Source organism: Erithacus rubecula, assembly GCF_903797595.1.
Source record: "Erithacus rubecula genome assembly, chromosome: 24".
Taxonomy (NCBI): domain Eukaryota; kingdom Metazoa; phylum Chordata; class Aves; order Passeriformes; family Muscicapidae; genus Erithacus; species Erithacus rubecula.
This window is the reverse complement of record NC_136676.1, coordinates 4,430,191-4,453,968: the sequence shown is the minus strand read 5'-3', so window position 1 is coordinate 4,453,968 and position 23,778 is coordinate 4,430,191. Positions and strand designations below refer to the sequence as shown.

The following is a 23,778-nucleotide window of genomic DNA, read 5'->3' as shown; positions in this document are numbered from 1 at the left end:
GGAATAAGAAAGATTTGTGAAGTGAAATAAAAGCAGCAGGTCTTGGAAGAAAGGGCAAAGTATTCACACAGGAAACATCTCTTGCACTCAGACAACAATTTCAGCTAAACCAAGGAGTTCCCTCCTACAAGAAATGACTATCCAGGTTTTCAATTTTCTATTCCCCTTTCTGCTGATCTAGTAACAAATAAAGAAACCCACAACAGCTTCCTCCCCACTACCCCTTCTCTCTCTGCTCCTCGCTTCACCCTTGATTTGAAAACACTGCATTTGGCTCCCGCTTTTCCATTCCCTCCCCGAAAAAATCCCTCCTGAACTCTTTTCTCCTACTCACATGTGGGGCTGCAGTTTGCTGCCAGCCGCCAGCGGGGACATTCGCAGCGCCACGATGAGTGACAGTGCTACGGCAGGAAACTCCATCGCAGCCGCTCGGGTCCCTCCAGGTGTTTCCAGCGGTTATCCCGGGAATCCCGGAGCTCCTCCGGCTCAGCTCAGCCGTTCCTCCTCCCCACAGGCTCCTGCTGCTCCCAGCTTGCCCGTGTCTCTCTTTGCAAAGCACAAAGCTATCGGAGCACAGGGGAGAGCGGATTTATCATTCCTGGATGCTTCCTCCCTCTCGGGTTCCGCTCTGCGAGTTTCTTCACTCCATTGGAAATCTCAGTGCAGGTTGCAGCCGGGTTTTTCCCCAAAACAAACCTGGCTTTTCATGCCCGTTTGCTCGCAGTGAAATGCACTGAAGTGACTTTTCCTTCTGGGATTTGCTTCCTGACCAAGCTCGAGGACCTGGGGGCTCACAAGACCTGGGCTGTGCCCGGCAGGGCAGCCCCATGTGGGCTGAGCCGCTGCGGAGCTGCGATCCCCTTCCCAAAGCACTTTGAATTGCAAGGGGAAGGAAAAAGGAGGGGTGCTCTTGTGGCAGGAGACTCTCACCCCCCGGGGCTTCTCCCGAGGCAGGCAGGGTGATCGATGCTTCACTCCATCCGCAGAGGTGCAGGCATCCTCCGGCCGCGCTCCCGCACACGCACCGCAGCAGCTTCCCTGCGCTCCAGGGGAGAAACAAAACTTCCCCCTGCCTTTCCCAGGTCCAGCTCCTTTCCCTCACATGCTCTCTTGCCTCTCTCCTCGCTGTCAGTCAGAAATCCCTCCCACGAGCTGTGCCCAGCCCCGAGCAGAGGAGGGGGAGGCCCTGCTCGCAGGGATGGAGCAGCGGTGCTGCGGGGCTGTTCCTCCTCTGGCAGATCTCCTACACTACCCAAGGCCAGCTGCGGACACACCACCTCAAACCTCCTTCACAGAAGCTCGAAAAGCATCCCACAGAGATTCAGTCTTCCCCTTGCACTCCAACAGGTAACAAAATTGATCAATTCCCAAGGAAATTCTGCTGGCAGGGATGCCTCCAGCTGCACACAGCAGCTGGCAGAGTGGGATGGGGAGGAGGAGAGCAGAGTAGAGCAGGAATGTTGCACTAAACATCTCAAGCACCTGCCAGCAAACCCTCCCCAAGGGCCAGGAGGAACCAGAGCAGTAGCCAGGCACCTCTGAGCTGCCCCACAGCACCCAGAGCTCACTTGGCCTAGGGCAGGTGCTGATTTCCATCAGAGAAGCAGGATAAGAAGGCTTGGAGGAAGGCTGGGAGAGTTTCATGGACATATTTTGTGGCTGAAGGAAAACTATTAATCAAGACTAAAGTCCCCGAGGGCCATGCCCAAAAAGCTGTTGGCTCTTGGAAAAAAAATGAAGCAGCTGCTCCTTACACCAGAACCTTCCCAAGGTCACAGCAGTGCCATAAATCCTCAAGAAAGAGAAAAGAGCAGGTGAGGGGGGTTAATGCTTCCACTTAGCAGTAAAATATCAGCCAAGCCTAACGGATGGGAAGAAAACATCCTTCATTTTTCCTCGAGAAGAAAAGCAGCTACATAAAGATGTTTTATAACAACAGAGAGAGCTCCAGGATACTATAAATCCAGGCCTCTCTTTTTCTATCTGAGATTGAAAAGTTAGGACTTTCCTACAGTAGGAAACAGGCTGCTCCCAGTTAAAACTTCCAGGGATGCCTCCCAGTGGGCAGGGACTGGGCAGAGTTGGGAGTCGGGCTCCCTCTCCAGGACACGGCTCGAGGCCAAGGGTGGGGATTGATCAACCCAGCCACAGCTCCCAGCTGCCTCAGGTGACAATCCTGGCTGTCACACAGGCAGGACACAGCCCGCTGCAGGGTTCTGGATGGCCTGGCATGGCCACAGTCCCAGCCACAGCCACCCCAGCCAGGCTGCCTGCAGGGAGAAGGGGAAGGTCCAATGGGAAAAGGTGAGGAGTGACCCAGCACTAAATCAGCTCTGCAGCCCTTTTAAAGTCCCTTTAAAGCCAGCAGTGAGGTTCCCACCTAAGGGGCCTGTGTGAGCAAGGGCTGTGGAGAGCACAGCAGGGGATTCATGGGACACATGTGAAAGACAGATATCTGAAACCCTACCCTGTCTGTGAAGTCAATTTAGTATGTTTTCAATTTTATATCATTTCCCAGCACAGCCGCCCACCGAGGCTGTCATCCTCTGGCTCTGGGTAAAACAGCCCTGAAAATGGTCCAAGATATGATACAGCTCCATAAATACTGATGATAATATCTGCAGTCATGCCAGAGACCACAGAAACCGAAACATTAACATGCCATTCATTCCCCAGCATTATTTAATCTTCCCTATCAAGCGTGCTGGATGTGATATGGGCGCCAGGGCTCTCCATGCACAATCCTGTCTCTATCCCACACTGCTCTGGTACCTTCCTGAGCTCTGTCCTGATGATATGTGGGGATCTTGCACATCTGACCCAGATCTGCTTCACAGCAGCTCTGCCTGGCTTCTGTTCTTGTTCCTTTGTGGGTATATGAGTCTTGCCCAGACCACCTGGGCAGAGCAGAGCATCATTTTGGCTGAGCTCAGGGCCTCCCACTGTACATTGTGTGATGTGTGTGGGTTCTTCGCCCTGAAAATCCACAGCAGAGCTGAGACAGGCCTCATATACCTGTGTGTGTGCAACTGTCGTGGCACCTGGGACCTTATACAGCCCCAGGTGTGTGACAGTGATGACACCTGGTACCTGATAGAGCTCTGGGCAGGGGACAGTGACAGCACCCAACACTTGGTACAGCCCCAGGTTTGTGATGGTGACAGTACCCAGTGCAGCCCCAGTGTGTGACAGTGATGCCATCTGGGACCCAACACAGCTCTGGGCAGGGGACAGTGATACAAGATAGCCCTGCTGTGTGATGGTGACAGCACCTGATACCTTGTACAACCCAGGTGTCCCATGCTCACAGCACCTGACACAACCCTGGGCATGTGACAGCGATGGTACCTGGCTCCTCATCAGCTCTGAGCGAGCGATGGTGACAGCACTCTCCTCTTTGTACAGCGCCAGGTGTGCGATGGTGACGGTCCCAGCAGCCGCCGGTGAGTGACGATGACAACACGCGATACCCAGGGCCCGCATCCCGCATCCCGCATCCCGCAGGCCGGGCACCCGCCGAGCATCCCGGGCGGGGCTGCAGTGCCGCCTCGCGGCCCGGCCCGGCCCGGCACGGAGCGGAGCTCAGCGAGAGGCGGCCCCGGGCGCTCCGCCCGCCCCGCTCCGCCCCGGAAGGCTCCGAGCGCCCTCCCGGCGATGCTGCAGCTGCGGGACGCGGACGAGCCCGGCCCGGCCGGCGGCCCCGGCAGCCCCGGCAGCCCCGGGGCCGCCACGCTGGTGCCGGGGGCAGCGGGGCCGCCCTTCGAGCCGGCCGTGCCGCCCGCCCGGCAGACGCTGCGGCCGCTCAGCGTGCGCACCGCGGGCCGCGCCGGCCGCCTCCGCCAGTACTTCGTGTTCCGGGTGCGCACGGAGGGAGGGCAGCGGGGGCGGTCCGGGCCCGGTCCGCACCCCCTGACCGCCTCCGCCTTCTCCCCCGCAGCCCGGCACCATCGAGCAGGCGGTCAGCGAGATCCGGGTGGTCGTGCTGCCCGCCGAGGACGGGGAGGTGCAGAGCGTGTGGCTGCTCACCGAGTGAGTTCCGCCGCGGGATGGGGCGGGCGGCGGGAGGTCAGAGCCGGGGTTGGTCCAGAGCCGCGCATCTTACAGCGCAAATCTGTATTAAACCTGGTGGATATTAAGGCCAGGAATGGCCCAGGCTGGCTGCAGCCATCATTATTTACAACTCAGCTCTCCAGCTCTAGACCAGCGCTCCCGCGTTAACCCCTTAGGAAATCCAGTCCCCCAGAGAACGCACTCGTGCAGAAAAACGCAGGCGTAGCTTTAACAAACTGACCCAAAGCCCCGTGTGTGCAGCAGGGCACAGACTCCCAACCCTGCACCGTCCCTGCTGATGCAAAACAAAAGCTGCAACGCAAAACACAGCACTGCCAAGACTTCAGATTTGTTCTCCTCAGCGACTCTCCCTGCTGCCAAGCTCTTGAGTGTTTCTAGCCAGGAGTAAAAACCACTTAAAGCTCAGTCGTGTTCTCTGCCCAGAATCGACCACTGGAACAATGAGAAGGAGCGCCTTGTCCTCATCACAGACTGGTCCCTCCTGGTCTGCAAGTACAACTTCATCAGCCTGCAGTGCCAGCATGTGACCAGGATTGCCCTCAGTGCTGTGGACACCATCTCCGTGGGGGAGTTTCAGTTCCCACCCAAATCTCTGAACAAGTAAGCAGCCACAGTCACGTGTAAGTCCTGCAGTTATTTGGAACAGATTGAGCTGTCAGCCTGACCACTGGAATGGTCTGAGAATTCTTCATTTTGCTTGCTTAACTTTGCAAACAATTCCTGAAGCTTTTTTAGAATACCTCAGGGTAGCTGCTGGTTTGTTGGGATGGTGAGTAGTTGCACAAACAGCAAGTTGCTCAAGGACTTTCAAGATAAAATGAGTAGATTTGGGAGCAGAAACTCATGACCATTACATAATGCAGTAAGTAGTAGTAACATCACTTCATCATGAGTAGAAAGCTGTTGAGTGGCAGGATCCCTGTACCCAGGGGCTGTCACAGGCTGTGAAGGATACCCAGGGTGTCCCAGGTGCTTCATCTTCTTGCTCTCAGCTCAGAAGAATGTCCCCTTGCATGCTTCAGGGGCTGAATTATTACATTTCTTGCCTACAGTAAAATTTACTATCACTTGTATTTCAAGATAGCTTCTAGTTTCAAGTAGGTCTTTTTCAGACAGAACATTTTTGGTCAACCTTGCCCAAAGCCTGGGAAGTTTCACCCTGTTGATTGTGCACTGGCAGGAGGGAAGGTGTTGGTATCCGCATCCAGTGGGACAAGCAGAGCCGTGCCTCCTTCATCAACAGGTGGAACCCCTGGTCCACCAACATCCCCTACATGACCTTCACTGAGCACCCCATGGCAGATGCTGATGAGAAGATCTCATCCCTGTGCCGGGTAAGGAACAGCCTCTGCTGCTCCAGGCAGCTCACTGACCTCGTAGGGTGGTCACAACTTGGGTTATTCTTCAGCAATACATCAATTAAACAAAATCAGTTACATCAGAGGTAGAACTTAGAGCTGGAGCTCCATTTTCCCAGTCTCCAAATTTTCACTTGCAGGGTGGCCCCCACTGCCCACCTTTGCCAGCCAACTGTAACTGGCTGAAACACAAAGCCAAAACATCCAAAGGTGCAGAGTTGTGTAAAACCCAAAAGCAAATGGACCTTGGGCTGTTTCTGCTCTTACTTACCTGACTGATGATGGACTTTTCATCTAGGACTGCCAGCTAATTAACAGATGGTTTAATTGCTCACTGAAAACCTTCACCAAGGTGGTTCTCTCTTCTTTTTGTAATAGGTGATTCCCTCTGAGGGTTTGCCTCAAATTAGAACACTATTAAGCATCTATTAACACATCAGTGATCAGGGCAGAACCACTGTCAGAAATAAACACCTGGTCACTGATAAATCGCTACCCTGTTCCAAGTCACACATCAGCAGTGCCCTGTGTCAAAGTAACTGAATTTAACTGAGGTTAAATATCAGACTGTGACTATGACAGCCCATAGAGCCCTGACAGCTACAGCTCTAATACTAATCCTTCAGCATTCCCTATCAGCAGCTGCTTAACAGTTGGTAAAACAATGCCAAAGTAAGGTGATTTCTTTTCTTCCAGCTGGAAAACTTTCAAACACAGCTGATCCAGGCTGTGAAGAAAGCCCACAAGGAGGGCCCAGTGCCAGGAAGTGCTAATGGGGTGTTGGTGCTGGAGCGGCCCATCCTCATCGAGACCTACCTGGGACTGATGTCCTTCATCAACAACGAGGCCAAGCTGGGATACTCCATGACAAGAGGCAGAATTGGATTTTAAACCCCCTGGCGTGTCACCTGTTCAAGGGCAAGTGAGTTGCTGGTGGTGCCCTGGGGAGGGGGTGCTGAGGGCAGAGCACGTGATAAAGAGAAGGAAATGGGGAGGTTGTAGGACAGTTCCCAGGTGGTTTAGGGAATACACAGGTTGGATTTGAAGCAGACACAGGGTGGTGTCAGTCTTGTATTTTGTAGCTGATTGACAGCCCTCACTGGTCCTTAGGCAGGGTGAGTGAGCAGTGATGTGTTCTGTTTCCCAGTGCCTGCTCCTCCCAGTCCATGAAGTGCCACTGGAAGCTGCTGCAACCCCCAGTGCACAGCAGAACCTTTGTGCCACAGCCCTGCTGTATCCCTGTGTACATCCTGTCGTGTGCTTGGGACTGCTCTGTGTTGTTTAAGAGGAATTGCTGTTCCAATCACCATGATCTCAGTGCTCTGATTAATGCCTGTTAGGAATTTTCAAAGCTGTCAGTCAGACTTTAACAGTATTTGCTGGCTTTTGCTAAAGCTGCACTGTTACACCTGCTCAGCAGCAGTTTGTGAACTCAATATGCATTTCTGAGCTTCTTGTAAAAATCCCTCTGAGAACCTACTGAAACTTCCTCTGTTTCTTTGCTGCAGTCACAGAATAAAGACTGTTGTGAGAGAACATTGCCAAAAGCCTCAAAAACACATTTGCCTTCAAAGTTGTTCTTTGTAGAACTGAAAAGGAATTATATTTTGGTTAGATTGATACTCTCCATTTTTCTTAAATCTACTCTAGTGTGGGCCAGGACTTTTTAATAGAGACAGAAAACTTTCAGCACTATGTGTCAGCCTTGGTTTGTACATTCCTGCTCTGAACCTCTCATCCAGGGATGAAATTCAGAAGCAGCCCAAGAGATTACAGCTGTAATTGCTCAGGAGGTGACTCTAACAAGATTTTTCCTTATGCATGACCTTCTCTCCATGCCCTTTTATCAGAGCATTTATCTGCTGGATGAACACTGTGCTGCAGTTGTGGGGTTTTTTACCATAATGTAGGTGAGTGTTTGTGAAACTCCTGTTACAGTCTGTCCTGACTCCAGCTTTTCAAGCTTCTCCATGTATTTTCTAAGTTACCTGTTCAATTTTCATTAACCTTGCAGTAAAGTTAAATTTCAACTCCTACTTGGTATTCATTCTTCATTTTCTGGAGACTGAGGCTGTGAAATTAGGAAGCAAAAGAAAAAAATATCCAGTAAATTCCTAAACAAGAGGCTCCCTCTTTGGAAGGACACAGGGGAAAACAAGGAAGGATATCCAACTGCTCCTTCCCTGCCAAACCATCCTCTCCTATTTGGCACCAGAGTTGGACAAAAACTCCTATTTCAGTTACCTGTAATTCAGCATCCTGAAGTATCAATTGTGATCCTTCTGATAAAGATTCCATGTAATAAATCCATGGTGGCCCAGACACAGTTACTGTCACCCAAAATAATTTGTGTGCAAGTAACAGTTTCTTTGTGCTGGGAAAAATCACTACATCACATCACTGATCACACTGAAACAGACTTTCAAGTGCAGAGGTGCAGGTTTATAGTTTGTATCTATCAAAATATTTATTGGAAATAGAAAATTTAAATAATAGCTATACATTATATACACACAATGCTACAGTCTTAGAAAATAAGGGTTCAGAGTTGAAAAAGAGATGATCAACTCCATCAATACTCAGGGATTTTTGCAATAGACACTCATTCCTTCACTTCATTCAAATGCAGTCATAGTATTTCACACACTGAGCTTGGAGCTCCTTCAAATAAATAACTTATAAATACAAACACTTCAGACTGGGCAACAGGTTTTGACTCCTTTCCTCTTTCTTCCTCAGACTTGGGAGCGTTTTTAATGCATTTTAGTTCTTATATTTTACCTCTTCTCTTTCCAAGTAACACACACAGAAGTTCTCCTTACTCAGGAGCAGCATGGAGTCCCCACTGCAATGCCAGGAGATAGATGTGATCTGGAAATCACCTGAGGGGAGAGATCAGAGTGTCAGCAAGGAGCTGGAGCTCATCCTCCTGCTGGAGGAAAAGGCAGCTGGAACCAGCCACACAAATCCCTTCCTGTGTCTCACTATGAATTCCTCTTTGCCCAAGGGTGAAAAAAACAATTTTTAAGCAGCTCCAAGAGCACACCTGAGCTATTGCCAGGACAACACTTATATCAATTTATAAATGGAATAGTATTTTGTCACTGAGTGACAGTGATTAATTTCTTTTTGTTGTTTTTATTTAGAATTAGGATTGAATGTTTGAGAGATGGATTTTTTCCTTTGGACTTGGTTGTTTATTAAATTTTATTTAAAGTATAGAGAGTTCTTTAGTACTTTCAGTTATTAAGTCAGAAGTGAGAAAATGGAGGTGAATTTAGCTAGTTACAAGATATTTTAAGATTTAATTAGCTAATTAAAAGCTAAAATTTATTTTATTTATATTTTTTACTTAATTGAACACTTGTTTAATTATTTATTATTTATTGTTTAATTAGCACTGCGGTACTAATTATCCAATTTAAAAACTACTACCTGAAATCATGTAGAAGAAGGAACAAGAAGAGACAACATCCAAGAACTTTTATCTTGTCTTATACTTATTACTATATCTTAAAACCTCAAATTTTAAACTCTTTATTATGTGAAATTACACATTTCTATTCTAACTACACATCAGTGATTCTAATGCTATCACTCAAATTTGGAAGCCTTCTCCAAGGCCTCAAGTCAAAAGTAATGCTCTTTTGGGGGTCAGTGTCAGAAAGCACAGAAAGTTTAAAACTCTCAGGCTTCAGGCTTTGTGTTGGGTTGATGTGGCCATAAATGTGAATTCTGTCCCCATCTGCTGCAGCCAGGTGGGGCAGTGACCCTGATCTCCTGGCACATATTATCTGCTAATGGGCCATCTTTAAACCAGCTGGGCAATCATCTTTATCTTTCCCATGACCCACCCTCCATCCAGGAGGTATCACCTGTTAATGGACCATTGTTACAAACTGGGTGTGGCAGTGACCCTTATCCCTGTGGGAGATATCTCCTGTTAATGGATCATTGTTTAAAACTGGGTGTGGCAGTGATCTTTATCTCCTGGCACACATTCTCTGCTAATGGGCCATCTTTAAACCAGCTGGGCAATCATCTTTATCTTTCCACAGCCCATCCTCCCTCCAGGAGATATCTCCTGTTAATGGCCAGTGAGTCCCAGTGCATGACTGATAAAATTCCATCATCCCACTGGGAGATGCTCCAGCCAGGGGAGGAGCCAAGCCTTTCCTACCTAGATAAAAACAGATTTTGGACACCAAGGGACCTTCTTTCCACTGGATTCCAGAGGAAAGCCAGACCTTTCCACATCATCCCTGGACCTTCAGAGGAAACTGCACCTTCTCCAGGAGCACTGCTCCAGCTGAACCACATCTGCCCCTGCAGGAGGATGCAGCACCATTGAATGGGACTGCTGCCACCACCCTGACTGACTGATGGGTGTCAGCTTGGATTCTGACTCTGGCAGTGCTTTGGGATTGTTAATTATAATAATCCTATAATTAATACTATAATAATACTATATTTCTATTTTAATTTTCCTAGTAAAGAACTGTTATTCCTAATTCCCATATCTTTACCTGCCTTTATTGGCAGACACCTGTCCTTCAAACCAAGACAAGCTTTCATCACAGAAAGTTTCAAACCTGAGCAGTGGCTGAAAGGTTGTGGCAGCTGCTGCTCACCTTCCCCAGGCACCTGAACAACCACACAGCCACCTGGGGTCCACAGGTAGACTCTGCTGCTGCCTGTGCACACAGCCAGGCGGGGCTGGCAGGGGTCCCACTGGAAGCCCTGGATGGTGCACAGCTGCTCCAGCACCACTGACAGCTTCAGCTTCCGGATGTCCCAGATCCACACAGCGTTGGGAATGTTGTCTGCAGGGGAAACAGCAACTGTGTGACAGCTGGAGGATAAAAGGATTGTGCTTGGTTTTTCTAAATTAACAAATTCGTACAATACAAATCTTTATGTACACCCCAGGGTTAGCACTACTTGAGCTTTCAGGAAATACGCAGTCTTGGAAATATTGCAAAAAAGGGTAAAAGTGATCTAGTCCATCTCCCAGTCCTTTCCTGGCTTTTAGCACATTAGTCTGTCTGATGACTGAGTTTAGGCATCCTCAGGACCAAAGGGAAAAATGGAACATTAATTCCATGACTTTCACTCTTCAGGAAGTCAGAATTCTTCCTGCTATGGGTTGTGCAGAGTTCTGCATTTTAAGAGATCCAGGCTGTTAAGTGGGAAGATTTGTTTCATTTTCAATACAGTGAGCTCACACTAACTTGAAGAAACATAAACCCCCAGTATTTTCATTAAATACAAAGCCAAAGCTGAGTTCATACCCTGATCAGCAGTTCTGGCAGCTCACAATAGTTAACACAACTAGAAGGCAGGCTGGGATTCCTCTGTAGTTACATATCTCAGAGCTGATTTTACAGGCCCATGACTCTTTTTATAGTGCAAAGGATCATTTCTCCTAAGGAAACCCCCACATGCCCCACATGGTTTCCCCTCTAAGGCAGGGCAGTAGGAACTCACCATTTTTGGTTGCCAGGAAACAGTTATCTGCACTGAAGGCCAACATCCCAACTCCCACTTTGGGATTTGCCCTGTCAGCAACTGGTTTGATGTACTGTAAAGAAACTGGCACCTGGGAAATGTCATCTGGAATGGGAAATAAAAGTTTTTCACTAAGTGAGCCTGGATGGACAACAAACTTACATCCAACTGTTAAAACCCCTCATCTCTGAAGTGACAGGACCATATTTTACTCTTCTCCAAGATGTTCCAATCAAAATTTCAATTGCTTTAAGATATCACATCTTCACACAGCCACCCTACTATTATTCCTGCCCTCCTACAGAAAAGGAAAGGCTGGAAATTCAGGCAAGACTGAGATTAAATCAGGAAAATGAAGAGAGATTAATTTTTCTACTACCTTTTAACTAATATTTCAAACACTGCTAACCAAAAGTGATTTACAGTGTCACAAAGACTGAGAGTGATTTTTACTGCCATAGAGAACATCCAGAGGATCTGTTCCACCATTCAAGGGGCAGAGTTCACCTACAATGTTTATTTAAAGACTTCCCCAGGCAAACTCAAGTGTCTGGTTTGAGTAAACTTTGGCTTACATTTACTCTGTGTGCTGAAGAGAGAACTAGCCAATGCTCTTGTTGGAGGGAAAGTAAGTCTCTCTGTGTCAACAGTTGGGGATTTCTCCACTTCTTTATACACAATCTACAAAGAAACAAGTGAGAGCTCTACAGAAGGGCCTCAGAGAGTTTGAACATGGGCTGTTACCAAACACCCACATCCCACTGGCTCATTTGCACATTTAGTAATCTCAGCATCCCCTGGTTCATCAACAGAGGAAAGGGCTTCAGCAGGCAGATCTAGAATCCAGTATTCCCAGTGAATCATGGGCCACTTGGAACTGTGACCAGGAAAAACACTCCCAAGAATAAGTCTGAGGGAGTGCACCTCATCCATTATTTCTGACAGCAAATTAGATCATCCCCATTACAGTTGAACATAAATCTCATTTTTGCAACCAGAAATCTTTAATTTGATTCTATCACACAGTGCAGCACTGCAGAAGGAAAATAGCAAAAATATTTCAGTGTGCCTGCAACATATTCCCAAACACAAGCACACATAAAACACAGCAACTGCAATTCCTGTCTGTGTAGTGGAGATTAACAGAGCTATTTCCATTTGTTTTCCATGACATATTTTACACCTAACTGGAAGTTAAGGCATTTTTCAGCTGTGAGAAGCTTTGCTGAGGTGCTTTAATGGCTTGTGCCTTGCTCCTGTTAAGAGGTAGTGTCATGTGAATATTGCAGGCTTACACACAAACTGTTCCAGGGGGTCTGTTCAGTCCCTCTGCAATGGCAAACAGCATCACACACTGTTCTTGTTACCTCCAGGGATGAGATCAGCTCAGGATTTTGGGAACAGCAGCTCTGCACCTGCTGCCAACAGCCCAGAATCTGTCAGGCCTTGCAGGTACAGGTATAAAGGATAAAAATCAATGCTGACAGATGTTTCAGGAAATGCCCTTTAGGTGAGCTGGATGAGCCTGTCCACACAGGATGGAAAATTTAAACACAATCCAGTTCCAGCACTGTTTAAAGTTAGGAATTGTATAAAGCTGAGACAAATCTCTCCTGTTCAGTTTTTAGTTTGCCATCAGCTGCACACCCAAATCAGTAATGCAGCCACCCCCTACACCAAAATACACTGGCACGTGACAGGAGCATCTGAGAATCTATTACTGCTCAAGTGAGATGATCACAGACACATATTCCAGCAAATTGGAAAGGATTCCCACATTTTTGTTACATTCCCAGGTTGCCATACAATTTCCCAACCCTAGTGGGTGAAAAAGCAGGAAAAAAACTCATTTATCCAGAATGCAATGAATTAATCAGCATCTTTCAGATACAAACAGCAGCACCCAAGCTCTGCTAAGGACTCCATGGATTTGGCATCCACACTTACAGTCTTTTTGCTGGAAATGGTTGCTGGATGGTCAAACTCTGTGATCTTCTTCCACGTCACGTGGTTCAGGATACGCACCTGGCTCAGGGAACGTGGCAAGGGGAGACTGTTAGGGCAAAGTTCTCTGAGTGATTTAGATAAAAGAAGCAGGAAACATTGCTCACCTTTTCATCAAAGCTGCCAATGGCCAGGAACTGGCTGCTGGGACTCCAGGCGATGGATTTGACGCCCAGGGGCCACTCGTAGGCGCGGTAGGAGGAGAGCAGCCGCCCGTCCAGGGAGTACAGCAGCACCTTGTACTGCAACAGACAGGGCCACTCAAACCCAGCAGTGCTGCTGGAAACCACATCACCCCTGCCAGAATGCCTGCTTAACAAGCAGCAAGTACAAATGGTCTCTCATCTGTGAGTTAAGAGGCTTCCTTGCTCTCTTTTTGGATGAGTAATTTCATTAATGTAAAATCATTGTGCACTGCAATGTTAGTAAAGCTGTAGAAGACTCTTACATTCTTCCATTATTATTTTTCCATTATTATTTTTCCATTATTTCAACAGCAGCTTCTGCAATGTTTACCACTCTTTTTTTTTTTTTGCAAGATAAATTAGAAATAATTTGCTGTCATTGAAGGTTTACAGAACAGTGACACCCACTTGCAAGGACACCCATCTCCAGTACAAGTGTAATATTTAACAACAGCTGGAATCACATCCTTTTATGTTCAAAAGAAACGTTTTAAACACAAATTATTTTAGTCACTGCTTTACACGTGATGGCCAAAGACCAGCTTGAACTCTTCAAGAAAATAATCTGGTTTTCCTCCTACCTCCAGGCATGTGTCCCATGCTGCCAGCACACAGCCATTGGGAGCCCACTCAATCCCAAACAGATCCTGGGTTTCGGTGTCAAAATGCTGCCCACAAAAGAGAAACCACAAAACCATTTGAAATATATCAACAAATCCTGTTGCACCTAAGTTGACAGAATGTTCAGTTCTAACCTTTCAAGGGCTACCACAAACACAAAAGAGCTTTTCATATGCCAGAGTAGCAACAAAAATATTTCCTCTTGTAATACATGCTGCATTCAGTGGATCTTTGATCCCCTCTACGGAAAAGCTAAAAGTTTCTGTACCTTCAAATGAACAGCATTTAATAAGAAAATTAAATTACACTGAATCAGTCCAAAATCCGAGAAGCCTAATTCCTTGTCTTAAAGCCCAGGATAGGATCACATAATTCCAGAATAGTCTAAGCTGGAAGGGACCTTAGAGCTCATCTCATTCTATGGGTAGGAACACTTTCCACTATCCCACACTGCTCCAAGCTCCATCCAGCCTGGCCTTGGACACTTCCAGGGATGGGGCAGCCACAGCTCCCACTACAGGGTTCATTAGGGAAGAGCTCAGGAACATGACAAACATTTAGTGGTATTTCCCAAACTTTCTCTCAGCTTCTGGTGAGGCTCAGAATTCCCAAATTAGAGGTGAGACAACATACAGACAAGTTTTTTGTGAAGTTTAATTGCTCAGATCCAGCCCATGGCCAATGCCACCCTCCATGGACTGATCCCATGTGTGAACAGGTTATATCACAGCTCAAGCACCAAGCACTTACTACTCTCATTGCTACTAATGGAGTAGTGTGCACTGTGTGCAGGAATCCTCCCCAGCAGAGTGGGAGGAGAGGCAGAGCTTACCCTGAGGAGCTGCCAGTTGTTGCAGACGAAGATGCTGATGAAATCTTTGCAGTCGCGTCGCTCCGCCACGGCCATGTAGCGCCCGTCCTTGGTGAAAGCCATCCCTGCCACGGGACACAGCCATTAAAACTGGCTTAAACAGGAATCAGACAACAAGGCAGAAGAGCTGATGAAGCTTCAGCAAGGATCAGTTACTCCCAATTCAAAGCAGAAATAAAAGAGGAGACTGAATCTCTTCACAGAAGGTCATATTAATCAAGGCAAAGCACAGTGTTGCTGATTCACTGTGTCAGCAGTTTTTCAGCTTGGAATGTACAATTTCTCAGGATGCAGAGCTCCAGTGTGCTGCAAAACACATCTAATCACTGACAGTTGTTATATAAACCCAACAGATTTCAAATAACCACTTCATTTAGCCTGGCTAAATGGATCAGTTATGCAACCATGGGGTCTCCACCAGCTCCCAGGCATTGCTCCCCATCCTCTTGAATTTTACATGGAATACATAATTGTCTTTGTCATCTCTGGGATACAAGCCTTGGGCAGGAAACTGCTCACCACAGCCATGTGGCCTGACAGTCCTGACACAAGCTTTCCTTTCCAGCCTTTCCATATGCAGAAGATGACAAAAGTCACATTGAATTAATGCTTTTCATTGAGAACAAATCCAGCATAATTTAATGTCTTAAAGGATCCCTCAGAGGCAAACACAACACAGGTACACATGTGAAGAGCAGGCACATGGATCAGCTGGAATCCTTCACTCAGACACCACAATCTGGCTGCAGGTGCTGCTCAGAAGGGACAGGACCAAACATGGGGTTTGTCATCAAAATTAAATAATTTTCCCTTTCTGCCACATTAAAGAAGCATTCCCAGATAGGTTTGTGACACTTACCTTGCTGGCATGCTTTGGGGTACTTGATGTAAGACACAGACTTGGTGCACAAGGACCACACCGTGATTCGTAGCTGGCACAGAGACAGGGAGCAGTTTTGGTTATTTTTGTAGATTAAACAAAAAAAAAAAAGAATTAATAGGAAAACATCAAGCTAATTCAGCAACACAAAGTAGATCAATGAAGCTTCTGTGATTAATTAATTCTGCAGCTATTTTGTAGAACACAATGTCCTGGGAAGCAGCTATAAGGAATTCTTTGCCAGTTTCTGGCAGTTAGCAGGGAATTTACCCTAAGCTTACAAGGGTAGATGGGGATTCAATATTCACACCACTGACATGGAGAAAACCTCTTCAGAAACACTGAAGTTCCTGACATTAGCATTGGATGTCTTCCCAATCTATTGCCCAGAGTCACTTTGCAGTTAGAAAAATTCATCACAGAATCTGGAGAAGAGATGGGGACTGTCCTGCCTTTATGACAAGTTACAGCCCTTTCAGAACATTGCATCCCTTGGGAAAAGGCTACCAAGTGTGAACACTGAGCTGTATTTTACAACATTTAGAAACCCTCAGCTTTGATGGCTGGTTTGTGTTTTGTTCTTCCCTCCTCAGGCACACACAAGGAGGCACCCTTACAGAATTACTGAAAAATTCAGACACCCAAAACCTGCTATGCAAAGCAAGGCTTTACACTGGTGTTTGGGGGATTTCTGGAGAACTGTGCCTCCACAAGCACCAAGAGCTGCAGAGAGGGCAGGCAGCTGCAGAGCCAGCCTCCCCACAGCTCCCCAAGGTCACAGCTGCACTCCAGGCTGTGCTTTGCCATCTGCACATTACCCAATTAAAAACAAATACTCCCCCTCCCTTAGCAACGGCAGCCCCAGACACACGGGCACTCACCAGCATGGCACGTGAACCTGTGCATTTGGAGATGGAGCAAGCTATGTTTCCAGGGTTAACTTGTGTTTTCCTGCATTTTGTTGAACCAAGGAAGAGCTACAGGTAGGACTTTTTGCAGTGAAGCACCTCCATTACAAAGGTGCCTTTCCCTGAACTATTGAACACTAAAAATAATTCTGATCCATTATGCAAAATGCCAGCATTGTCCCCATTTCCTCTCCTCCCACACAGCCCAGCAGCATCCCAGTGGTCTTGGGAGGAAGGGTCTCCTACACCTTTTTGCAGGTTTGTCCTCAACACACTTTCTCCTTCCCTGAAGAACCTGGCACTGTTCACTGGTGACAAAGGATCCTGAGGGAGCAGCCTATGGAGCTGCTTCATTGGTAACATTGCAGGCTCTGTGCTGCAACAGAAGTTGGAGGTTTTTCCCATGTTGACAAGATCAATTTTGGTGGGAAGCACAATTCAAGGGATTTACAGAGTTCAAACCAAGCTTCAGAATCCCAACAAACACTGCCTCCCCATCAGAAGCCATAGCATCCCAAACAGCCCCTTCTGCCTTTGTCTGTTTGTCAGACAAACTGCTGAGACTTGAGGAAATAACACCCATGGAATCATAGAATGGTTTGGGCTGGAAGGGACCTTAAAGCTCATCTTGCCTCACCCCTGCAATGGACACAGACTTTCCAGTATTCCAAGTTGCTCCATGCCCTGTCCAACCTCACAGGGAAGGATTTCTTCCCAGTATCTCACCTAACCCTGCCCTCTGTCAATGTCAAGCCATTCCCCCTTGTCCTGTCACTCCAGGCCCTTGGAAACTGTCTCTCTCCACCTTTCCTGTAAGTTCCCTTCAGGCCACACTGAGGTCACTCCAAAGCTTCTCCTCTCCAGGCTGGACAATCCCAGCTCTGCCAGCCTTTCCCCACAGCAGAGCTGCTCCATCCCTCTGCTCATCCTGGGGCCTCCTCTGGACTCTCCCCAGGAGCTCCAGGCCACTTCTATGCTGGAGGCAGCTCTGCAGGTGGGGTCTCACCTGGCCAGGGCAGAGGGGCAGAACCTCCTCCTGTAAGTTCAGCAGCTGCTGGAGGAATCCACAGGATGAACATTAATCAACTTTTATCCCTGGGGCCGCTCATTTCCGGCCACCCAAACCCAGCCCTGTCAGTCTGCTCCTCAGGCAAGATTTACTTTAAAAATACCAACACAATGCCTCCACACATTCTTCTGCAGCAACTGCAGCACTGAAATGCTGCTGAGGACTATTAATTGCAGCCCTAAATGCACTGGCTGCCCTGCCTCCCCTGAGTAAAACACACAGCACACATTCCCCAGCCACTTAATACAAGCTTAGCAGCTGCAGGCTTTGAATGCTGAGGGCTGGATCATCATTTTTCCTGACAAAGGCATCTGAGTGCTGCTACTCAGCCTCCTGAACAGCTCCCCAGGCCTGCTGGGCATCAAACACTCTTCCATCCACTGTCTGCTCCAAGCCTCAGAAGGCAACACCTTGCTGCTTATGTTGACTCCAGAGCACTCAGATCTCTGGAGATGGGACACAGCACATCCCGTGCTGAGCTCCCACTGTCACCTCTGCCCTGCCTGAGGCTCATGGATTAAGGTTGGAAAAGACCACCAGGATCATCAAGTCCAATCTAACCTGTGCCTGATCCCCACCTTGTCACCCAGCCCAGAGCACCAAGTGCCACCTCCAGGAATGGGGACTCCACTGCCACCCTGAGCAGTGCCTTCCAATGCCTGACCACCTTTTCCATGAAGAAATTCCTCCTGATGTCCAACCTGACCCTCCCCTGGCAGAACTTGAGGCTGTGTCCTCTCATCCTGTCCTTCTTTGTCTGTTCAACTTCAGTCTCTCCCCTACAGGTGCTGCAAACTAGGATCCTTTTCTGTTGTTCCATTTATGGCCATTCAGACATTCCTACAGAGAAACTCACATTATGTGCTTAACTTCCCTTAACATTGTGTTTACAACTGAATTGTGACAGAAAGGGAAAACCTTCATATTCCCACCTGGAACATTCCACAATTCCATTTACATTGCCAACATAAATGATGAAGAAGATTAGGAGGATTATGTCACAGCTTGCAGACAGGATCAGGAGCAACAGAAACACTAAACACGGAGGGTGAGAAAAGAAACCAAACACTTCGAAAATGACAGGAAATTTCCATTGCTGCTCATTGCCTTTCTCAGGGAATTCATGGAGAAGGGACAATTGTTTTTATAGGAGAACAGCCCATGGTCAGTCAAGTCTGCAGCAAGCCCTTCTCCACTGCTCATTTTGGGGGATACTTTCTCTTCAGCACAGATGACTCGACTGAGTGGAGTTGTCAAATTCAAATCCTCACAATAATGGTGTCTGAGAAGTTTTCAGCTGTTGTTTTGCAGTGGAAAAACAAACCAAAAGCAGAAGCATTTTTAAAATAGCCCCAAAACAGCTGAGAAATAAAAAGTATTTAGATGGTAACGTGATAAACAGTCTCCAGTGCTGGGCCCAGGACCACGGCCGATGTTGACAGCTCCAGGCAGGTGTAGGACTGGTGATTTTCAGCAGACAAAAACACACTTTTAAACAACCTACAGCTCAAATGACTGTCAACTCTTGTCCCAGACTTGACTGGGTCACTTGGCCCCTTACATAGCAGTGTCTGTCAGCACTGGATTTCAGGAGATTATTCAGAGTACATTCCTAGCCAGGAAGCATTTTTCAGCCAATGCAGCCACGCACAGTTACTAAGGATTAGCTGGGATACACACAGAAACACACACTTCTCCCTGCTGCTGCAGTTCCAGAGAAGCTCCTTAATGCTTAAGGACCTGACATGGAATGAGACAAAGTGCAAAGTATGTAGTTTATAAGCATAGCTCTTCAGAGAAACACTCCAGAACATCTTCACACTATCTATCCCAAAACATGAAGGTCATGAGGAAGCAGAGAATCACAAAATGCCAGGATGGCTTGAGTTGGAAGGGACCTTAAAGCTCATCTTATCCCACCCCCTCTCATGGGCAGGGACACTTTCCACTAGAGCAGGCTGCTCCAAGCCCTGTCCAACCTGGCTTTGAGCACTTTCAGAAATGTGAAGAGAATCCATTTGCTTTCCTTCAGATCCTTCCCCTGCAGCTGTTGGTTAAGCTCTACCTGTGCCTCTAAATTCTGGTGGAACAAAGGCAGTGGAATGAGTCACATGGAGTTCAACACCTTCCACAGGACACTCTGATAATGTGGAACTGACTTCCAGAGTGGATTTCAGTAGAGGAGGAACACTGACCACAAAGAAACCCTACAAATTAGCTGATGAATTCCATGTGTCAGAGTGCCAGGCTCCTTTTTTAGGTGCCAGTGACAGGACAAGGAGTAATGGCCATAAACTAAAACACAACAAGTTCACCTCAACATGAGGAAGAATTTCTTTCCATGGAGGGTGGCAGAGCACTGGAGCAGCTTTCCAGGGAGGGTGTGGAGTCTCCCTGTCTGGAGACATTCCAAACCCACCTGGATGCTTTCCTGTGTCACCAGCTCCAGGTGACCCTGCATTGGCAGGGGGGTTGGATGGGAAGATCTCCAGAGGCCACTTCCAACCCCAACTATTCTGTAGTTGTAGGGATTCTGTAATGATTTTTCTGAGGCACTGGTAAGTACAGATTGCTATAAAGAAATTAGCACAACCATAACCTTTAAAAAACTCAGGGAATAAGAAAGTTCCTTGTGAGCTCTCAGTGGAGTTCACACAACTGACCTGAGGAATAACAAAAATGAGTGGTTACTTGGTTCTGTTTGGAAGTGACCAAAGCCCAGGGAACCCCCAAACCCTCCAGGCAATCACTGGATTTGATAACACACTGATATTAAATATCCTGAGCACTGCCCACATCCATCCCCCCAGACTGTGGATTTAGCAGGGAGGGAATAAACACAGCTCCAACCACAGCAGCTGTCTGACAACAGCTAATTTAGCAACCTGTTTACAGCTGGAAAGGAAACTTATCCCAACACAGATGCCAACTTGGCAAAGGCTTAATGAAATCCTCTAAGGTCAAACCCAGTTCTGTTGGGAGGCAATAAATCCTCACTGGTCCACCCCCACAGGCACGTGCCAGGAGATCCTCTCTGAGAGCCTCACACAGCCCCAGCCTGCAGCTCTGCCTCCTCTGCAGCTGCCTGACCAGCAGGGATGACTGCACTGCCTCCAGGCTGGAATTCTGGGCTTGTTTTTAATTTTTATTGCTGCTATCAAGGTAATTCATACCTGTGAAAACCAAGGTCTAAAGTTGTCACTCCTATCTAGAGTGATACACATGGCAGAGTCCACAGCAATATCCCATTAACACTGAGATTTGCCCAAAAAAAGGGGGAATCTTGCACTGCAGCATGTGAATTCTGTGCTAACCAGTGTCATGGCACAAGACCCTGTCACCTAAAACCCTTCCACAGGTTTGGAAAGAGTAAGCACAAAGAGAAAGTGTCTCACTTGCTGTTCTTGGCTATTTTCTGACCCTTCAATGTTTCACTGAATAACAGGAATCATCAGCTCTAATCCAAAAAAGTGGAAGAGTCAGAATCCACAAGCCTTCCAACAAACCAATCATCCACAAACCAATTTGGAATCTACATTTGTAGCATTCCCCAGTAGGAGTCTTAATAAGCATTAAAGGTGTTAGTGGTTCCACCAGCAGTCTGGCTGCTGTGTGTCAAGTCAAACAACTGGGAAAATATTTCCAGGATCTAGATCTAAATCTCATCTCATAGGTCAATAAACATAAACCTGTAAGTTTTAATTTAAAATCACTCTGAAATGTTTATAGTTGGAGTTTTTTTAACTAGAAATCCTGAGCTTTTCTCACCATACAAGCAACATATTAAATTTCTAAGACTGCTTCGATGAATGCCATCAAAAACACGAGGATAAGTTCTAAACCACATAATTTTACCTTCAAATTTAAGTGTCCATTTTCTCTTTTATCACCAGAAGCAAGAGGACAAAATGTTAGTGGAATAACCAACACCTAACCTGGAATCCAGCTGAGTTACACACAGGAGTACAGAGCTGCATCCGTGCTCTCCACCACCGCTGCAGCTTTAAGGGCTTTGGGTTATTTTAGGAAGTCAAAGGGCAGACAGCAACATCTGACACCGAGGGGAGCAGCCCTGCCTGCAGACTCACATGGAACTCGGTGGTGTTGAGGATGTGACGCCCGTCCGGACTCCAGCATGAAGCCACCAATCCCGCCGAGCCCTCGTCGATCTTACAGTGCCAGTCCGGCTGCTCCAGGGACCAGACCTGGGGCAGGGAGCAACCAGACAGAGCAGGAAACATCAGCTCATCCAAACCTCTGCTCATCCAGAGCCCTGCAGCTGACAGCAGGGAGCATCCCCCCTCAGGGAGCTCAGGAACACCCAAGCAGCCGCAGCCATGAAGGACTGGCGCTGGATCCCGCTGCAAAAGTGAGTCTTACACCTCATGGAAATGGCAAATGATGTGGGGGTGGTTTTTCTTCTGTGACAAATATTCTGAATATCCAGCGTTTTATTTAACAAGTTTGCATGTTACTTATTTCGTACTGCAGTAAGAAACTGGTATGATAATCTCCAGTTCTGGTCTGCTTTGCTAGATATTTTTATCCTAAAGATTCTTTTTAACACTAAGATGTTTGTCCTGGCTTTCAAAATCCTGGTATGCTGGGTTATCCTCTAACTGTGTTATCAATAACAGGCGCTTCAGCAAAACCTCAGCCTAGTGCTGGCTGTTAAGCACTCACCCACACCCAGGTGCCAGCAGGAATCCCTCACCTGGACAATGCCCCGCTTGTACATGGCACACAGGATGAACAGGGAGTCTGATGACCACTCGATGTACTGGATCTGGTCCAGGCAGGTGTAGAGCTGGAGGATCTGCAGGGAGCTGGCATCCCGAACCACCAGGCGGTGCTGTATGGACGAGGCCTGGGGACAGCGACAGGGCTGAGCTGAGCTGGGATCCTGGATGGAGAGCCCAGCCCTGCCAGCCTCACTGCCAGCCCAGGGTTAGTTCAGAGAAGGTCAATGTTGTATTATAAAAATAAAATCCTGCCTGTGGGTGGTGAGCTACTGGCACAGGTTGCCCAGAGAAGCTGTGGCTGCCTCTGGATCCTGGAAATGTCCAAGGTGAGGTTGGACAGGGCTTGGAGTAACCTGGGATAGTGGAAGGTATCCCTGCCCATGGCAGGGGCTATGAACTAGATGAGCTTTAAAGTTCCTTGCACTCCAAACCAGTCTAGGATTCTGTAAGTCTATTCTGCATACAATGAGCTCCACTACAAACTACAGTGAGAACTAACCCTGGGGGAAAGGGGGTTTTACAATAATAAATAGAATCCTCCTTGATTTCATCACTGCAGTTTTTATAAAATTACTTTCTGTCCTATAAGTTATTTTATTTCATAGAATCCCAGAATGGTTTGGGTTGGGAGGGACTTTAAACTTCATCCATCCAACCCTGCTGAGAGCTGTTCTCCCTTGCCCTGCCTCTCCAAAGCGCTGTAAAGAGTCGCCTCCATCTTTCCTGTAGCCTCCCTTCAGGTACTACTTAATCTAAAGTACTAACTCATCTAACTAATTACGGTTAATTTAACCTAGCTCAGGTCTCCGGTATGGACGCTCACAGCCCCAAAGCCTCTCGGCAGCAGCTCTGAGCTCAGGCCCGCAGGCTCCGGGGCTCCATCGCTCCGCGTCCGCCCTCAGCCCGGCCCTGCCCGGGAGCCCCGCGCCGCAGCCGCTCGGGGGCCCCGCCAACCGCCCCGTCCCGGGCCGCGCGGCCCCTCCGGCCGCGGCCGGCACTCACCAGGCATTTTCCGTCGGGGGAGAAGCGGCCCAGGAGCCCCGAGAGCTTGAAGAGCTCCGAGAAGTTCATGGCGGGCGCGGCGCCGCCGGGATTCGAACCCGCCGCGCTCCGCCCGCCCCGCTCCGCTCGGCCGGGGCCCGCCGGAAGAGGCGGGGCAGCCGGAGGGGCCGCCGCGGGGCGCGCCGGGAGTTGTGGTCCCTGCGCCGGCCCGTCAGGGGGCGCCCGGCGGCGGGAAGCGCGCGGGAAAGGAGCTGCGTTGGTATGCAAATGAGCCGCTAATGAGCCGGGTAATGACGCGGTTAATGAGCTGAGGGGCGGGCTCCCCCTCCTCTCGCTATCCTCAGGGAACCCTCCCTCAATCTGGCGCCTTTCCGCGGGCAGCGTCCCGCGCCCGGAGCAGCCCTTCTGGCTAATTAATCAGTACTTCTGGCTAATCACTACCGGCTAATTACCGACGGCAACGGCAGCACAGGTGGAATGTCCCGCCAGATTCCCCGGACAGGACGGAGAACTAACAATTGCAATAGAGATACCCCACAGTAAAAAGGATGTGAACTGA

General features: G+C 48.1%; 4 protein-coding genes across 8 annotated transcripts in view; 2 read left to right on the top strand and 2 right to left on the bottom strand.

Moving 5' to 3' along the window:
• Positions 1–1,248, bottom strand: part of MEGF6 (multiple EGF like domains 6) — an 82,593-nt gene extending 81,345 nt beyond the window's left edge. The window contains exon 1 of the mRNA XM_079325958.1: positions 335–1,248. Coding sequence (XP_079182084.1) covers positions 335–420 — 86 coding nt within the window. The 5' untranslated portion in view covers positions 421–1,248. The remainder of the gene's footprint in view (positions 1–334) is intronic.
• Positions 1,249–3,438: 2,190 nt separating this feature from the next.
• TPRG1L (tumor protein p63 regulated 1 like) lies at positions 3,439–7,465 on the top strand. Of its 2 annotated transcripts, XM_079325997.1 has the most exons (6): positions 3,439–3,858; positions 3,938–4,029; positions 4,495–4,671; positions 5,252–5,405; positions 6,126–6,351; positions 6,577–7,465. In XM_079325997.1, exons 1-5 carry the CDS (start codon positions 3,454–3,456, stop codon positions 6,318–6,320), a joined length of 1,023 nt encoding a protein of 340 aa, XP_079182123.1. In that variant the 5' UTR covers positions 3,439–3,453; the 3' UTR covers positions 6,321–6,351; positions 6,577–7,465. The 2 variants fall into 2 exon arrangements, with proteins under 2 accessions (XP_079182123.1, XP_079182122.1); XM_079325996.1 differs by having other exon boundaries at positions 6,126–7,465.
• Positions 6,448–23,392, bottom strand: WRAP73 (WD repeat containing, antisense to TP73). 3 transcript variants are annotated; one of them, XR_013776757.1, is made up of 12 exons: positions 23,220–23,388; positions 22,190–22,342; positions 21,564–21,680; positions 15,478–15,550; positions 14,580–14,683; positions 13,708–13,794; positions 13,049–13,183; positions 12,885–12,962; positions 11,513–11,618; positions 10,917–11,042; positions 10,061–10,281; positions 6,448–8,311 (listed from the first exon to the last, which is right to left on the bottom strand). XR_013776757.1 is itself a non-coding variant. In XM_079325990.1 (12 exons), exons 1-12 carry the CDS (start codon positions 23,286–23,288, stop codon positions 8,193–8,195), a joined length of 1,359 nt encoding a protein of 452 aa, XP_079182116.1. In that variant the 5' UTR covers positions 23,289–23,384; the 3' UTR covers positions 6,448–8,192. The 3 variants fall into 3 exon arrangements, 2 of the variants coding, with proteins under 2 accessions (XP_079182116.1, XP_079182117.1); XM_079325990.1 differs by having other exon boundaries at positions 10,061–10,252; positions 23,220–23,384; XM_079325991.1 differs by lacking the exon at positions 11,513–11,618 and having other exon boundaries at positions 23,220–23,392.
• TP73 (tumor protein p73) overlaps positions 21,785–23,778 on the top strand; it is a 31,979-nt gene continuing 29,985 nt past the window's right edge. Inside the window, exon 1 of one of the 2 annotated variants that reach the window (XM_079325978.1) lies at positions 21,785–21,844. In XM_079325978.1, the coding sequence (XP_079182104.1) occupies positions 21,813–21,844 (32 nt within the window). In that variant the 5' untranslated portion in view covers positions 21,785–21,812. The remainder of the gene's footprint in view (positions 21,845–23,778) is intronic. The other variant, XM_079325981.1, reaches the window with a different exon arrangement.

Excerpts from the sequence above, each read along its gene's own strand:
- WRAP73 (XM_079325990.1), bottom strand. The coding sequence starts at position 23,288 with ATGAACTTCTCGGAGCTCTTCAAGCTCTCGGGGCTCCTGGGCCGCTTC. Across the intron at positions 15,551-21,563 it reads TCAACACCACCGAGTTCCAT|CTACGAATCACGGTGTGGTC; the intron begins GTGAGTCTGCAG and ends TCTCTGTGCCAG. Across the intron at positions 10,253-10,916 it reads TTTCCTGGCAACCAAAAATG|ACAACATTCCCAACGCTGTG; the intron begins GTGAGTTCCTAC and ends TTTCCCCTGCAG.
- TPRG1L (XM_079325997.1), top strand. The coding sequence starts at position 3,454 with ATGACAACACGCGATACCCAGGGCCCGCATCCCGCATCCCGCATCCCG. Across the intron at positions 3,859-3,937 it reads GCCAGTACTTCGTGTTCCGG|CCCGGCACCATCGAGCAGGC; the intron begins GTGCGCACGGAG and ends TCTCCCCCGCAG. Across the intron at positions 4,672-5,251 it reads CCACCCAAATCTCTGAACAA|GAGGGAAGGTGTTGGTATCC; the intron begins GTAAGCAGCCAC and ends GTGCACTGGCAG.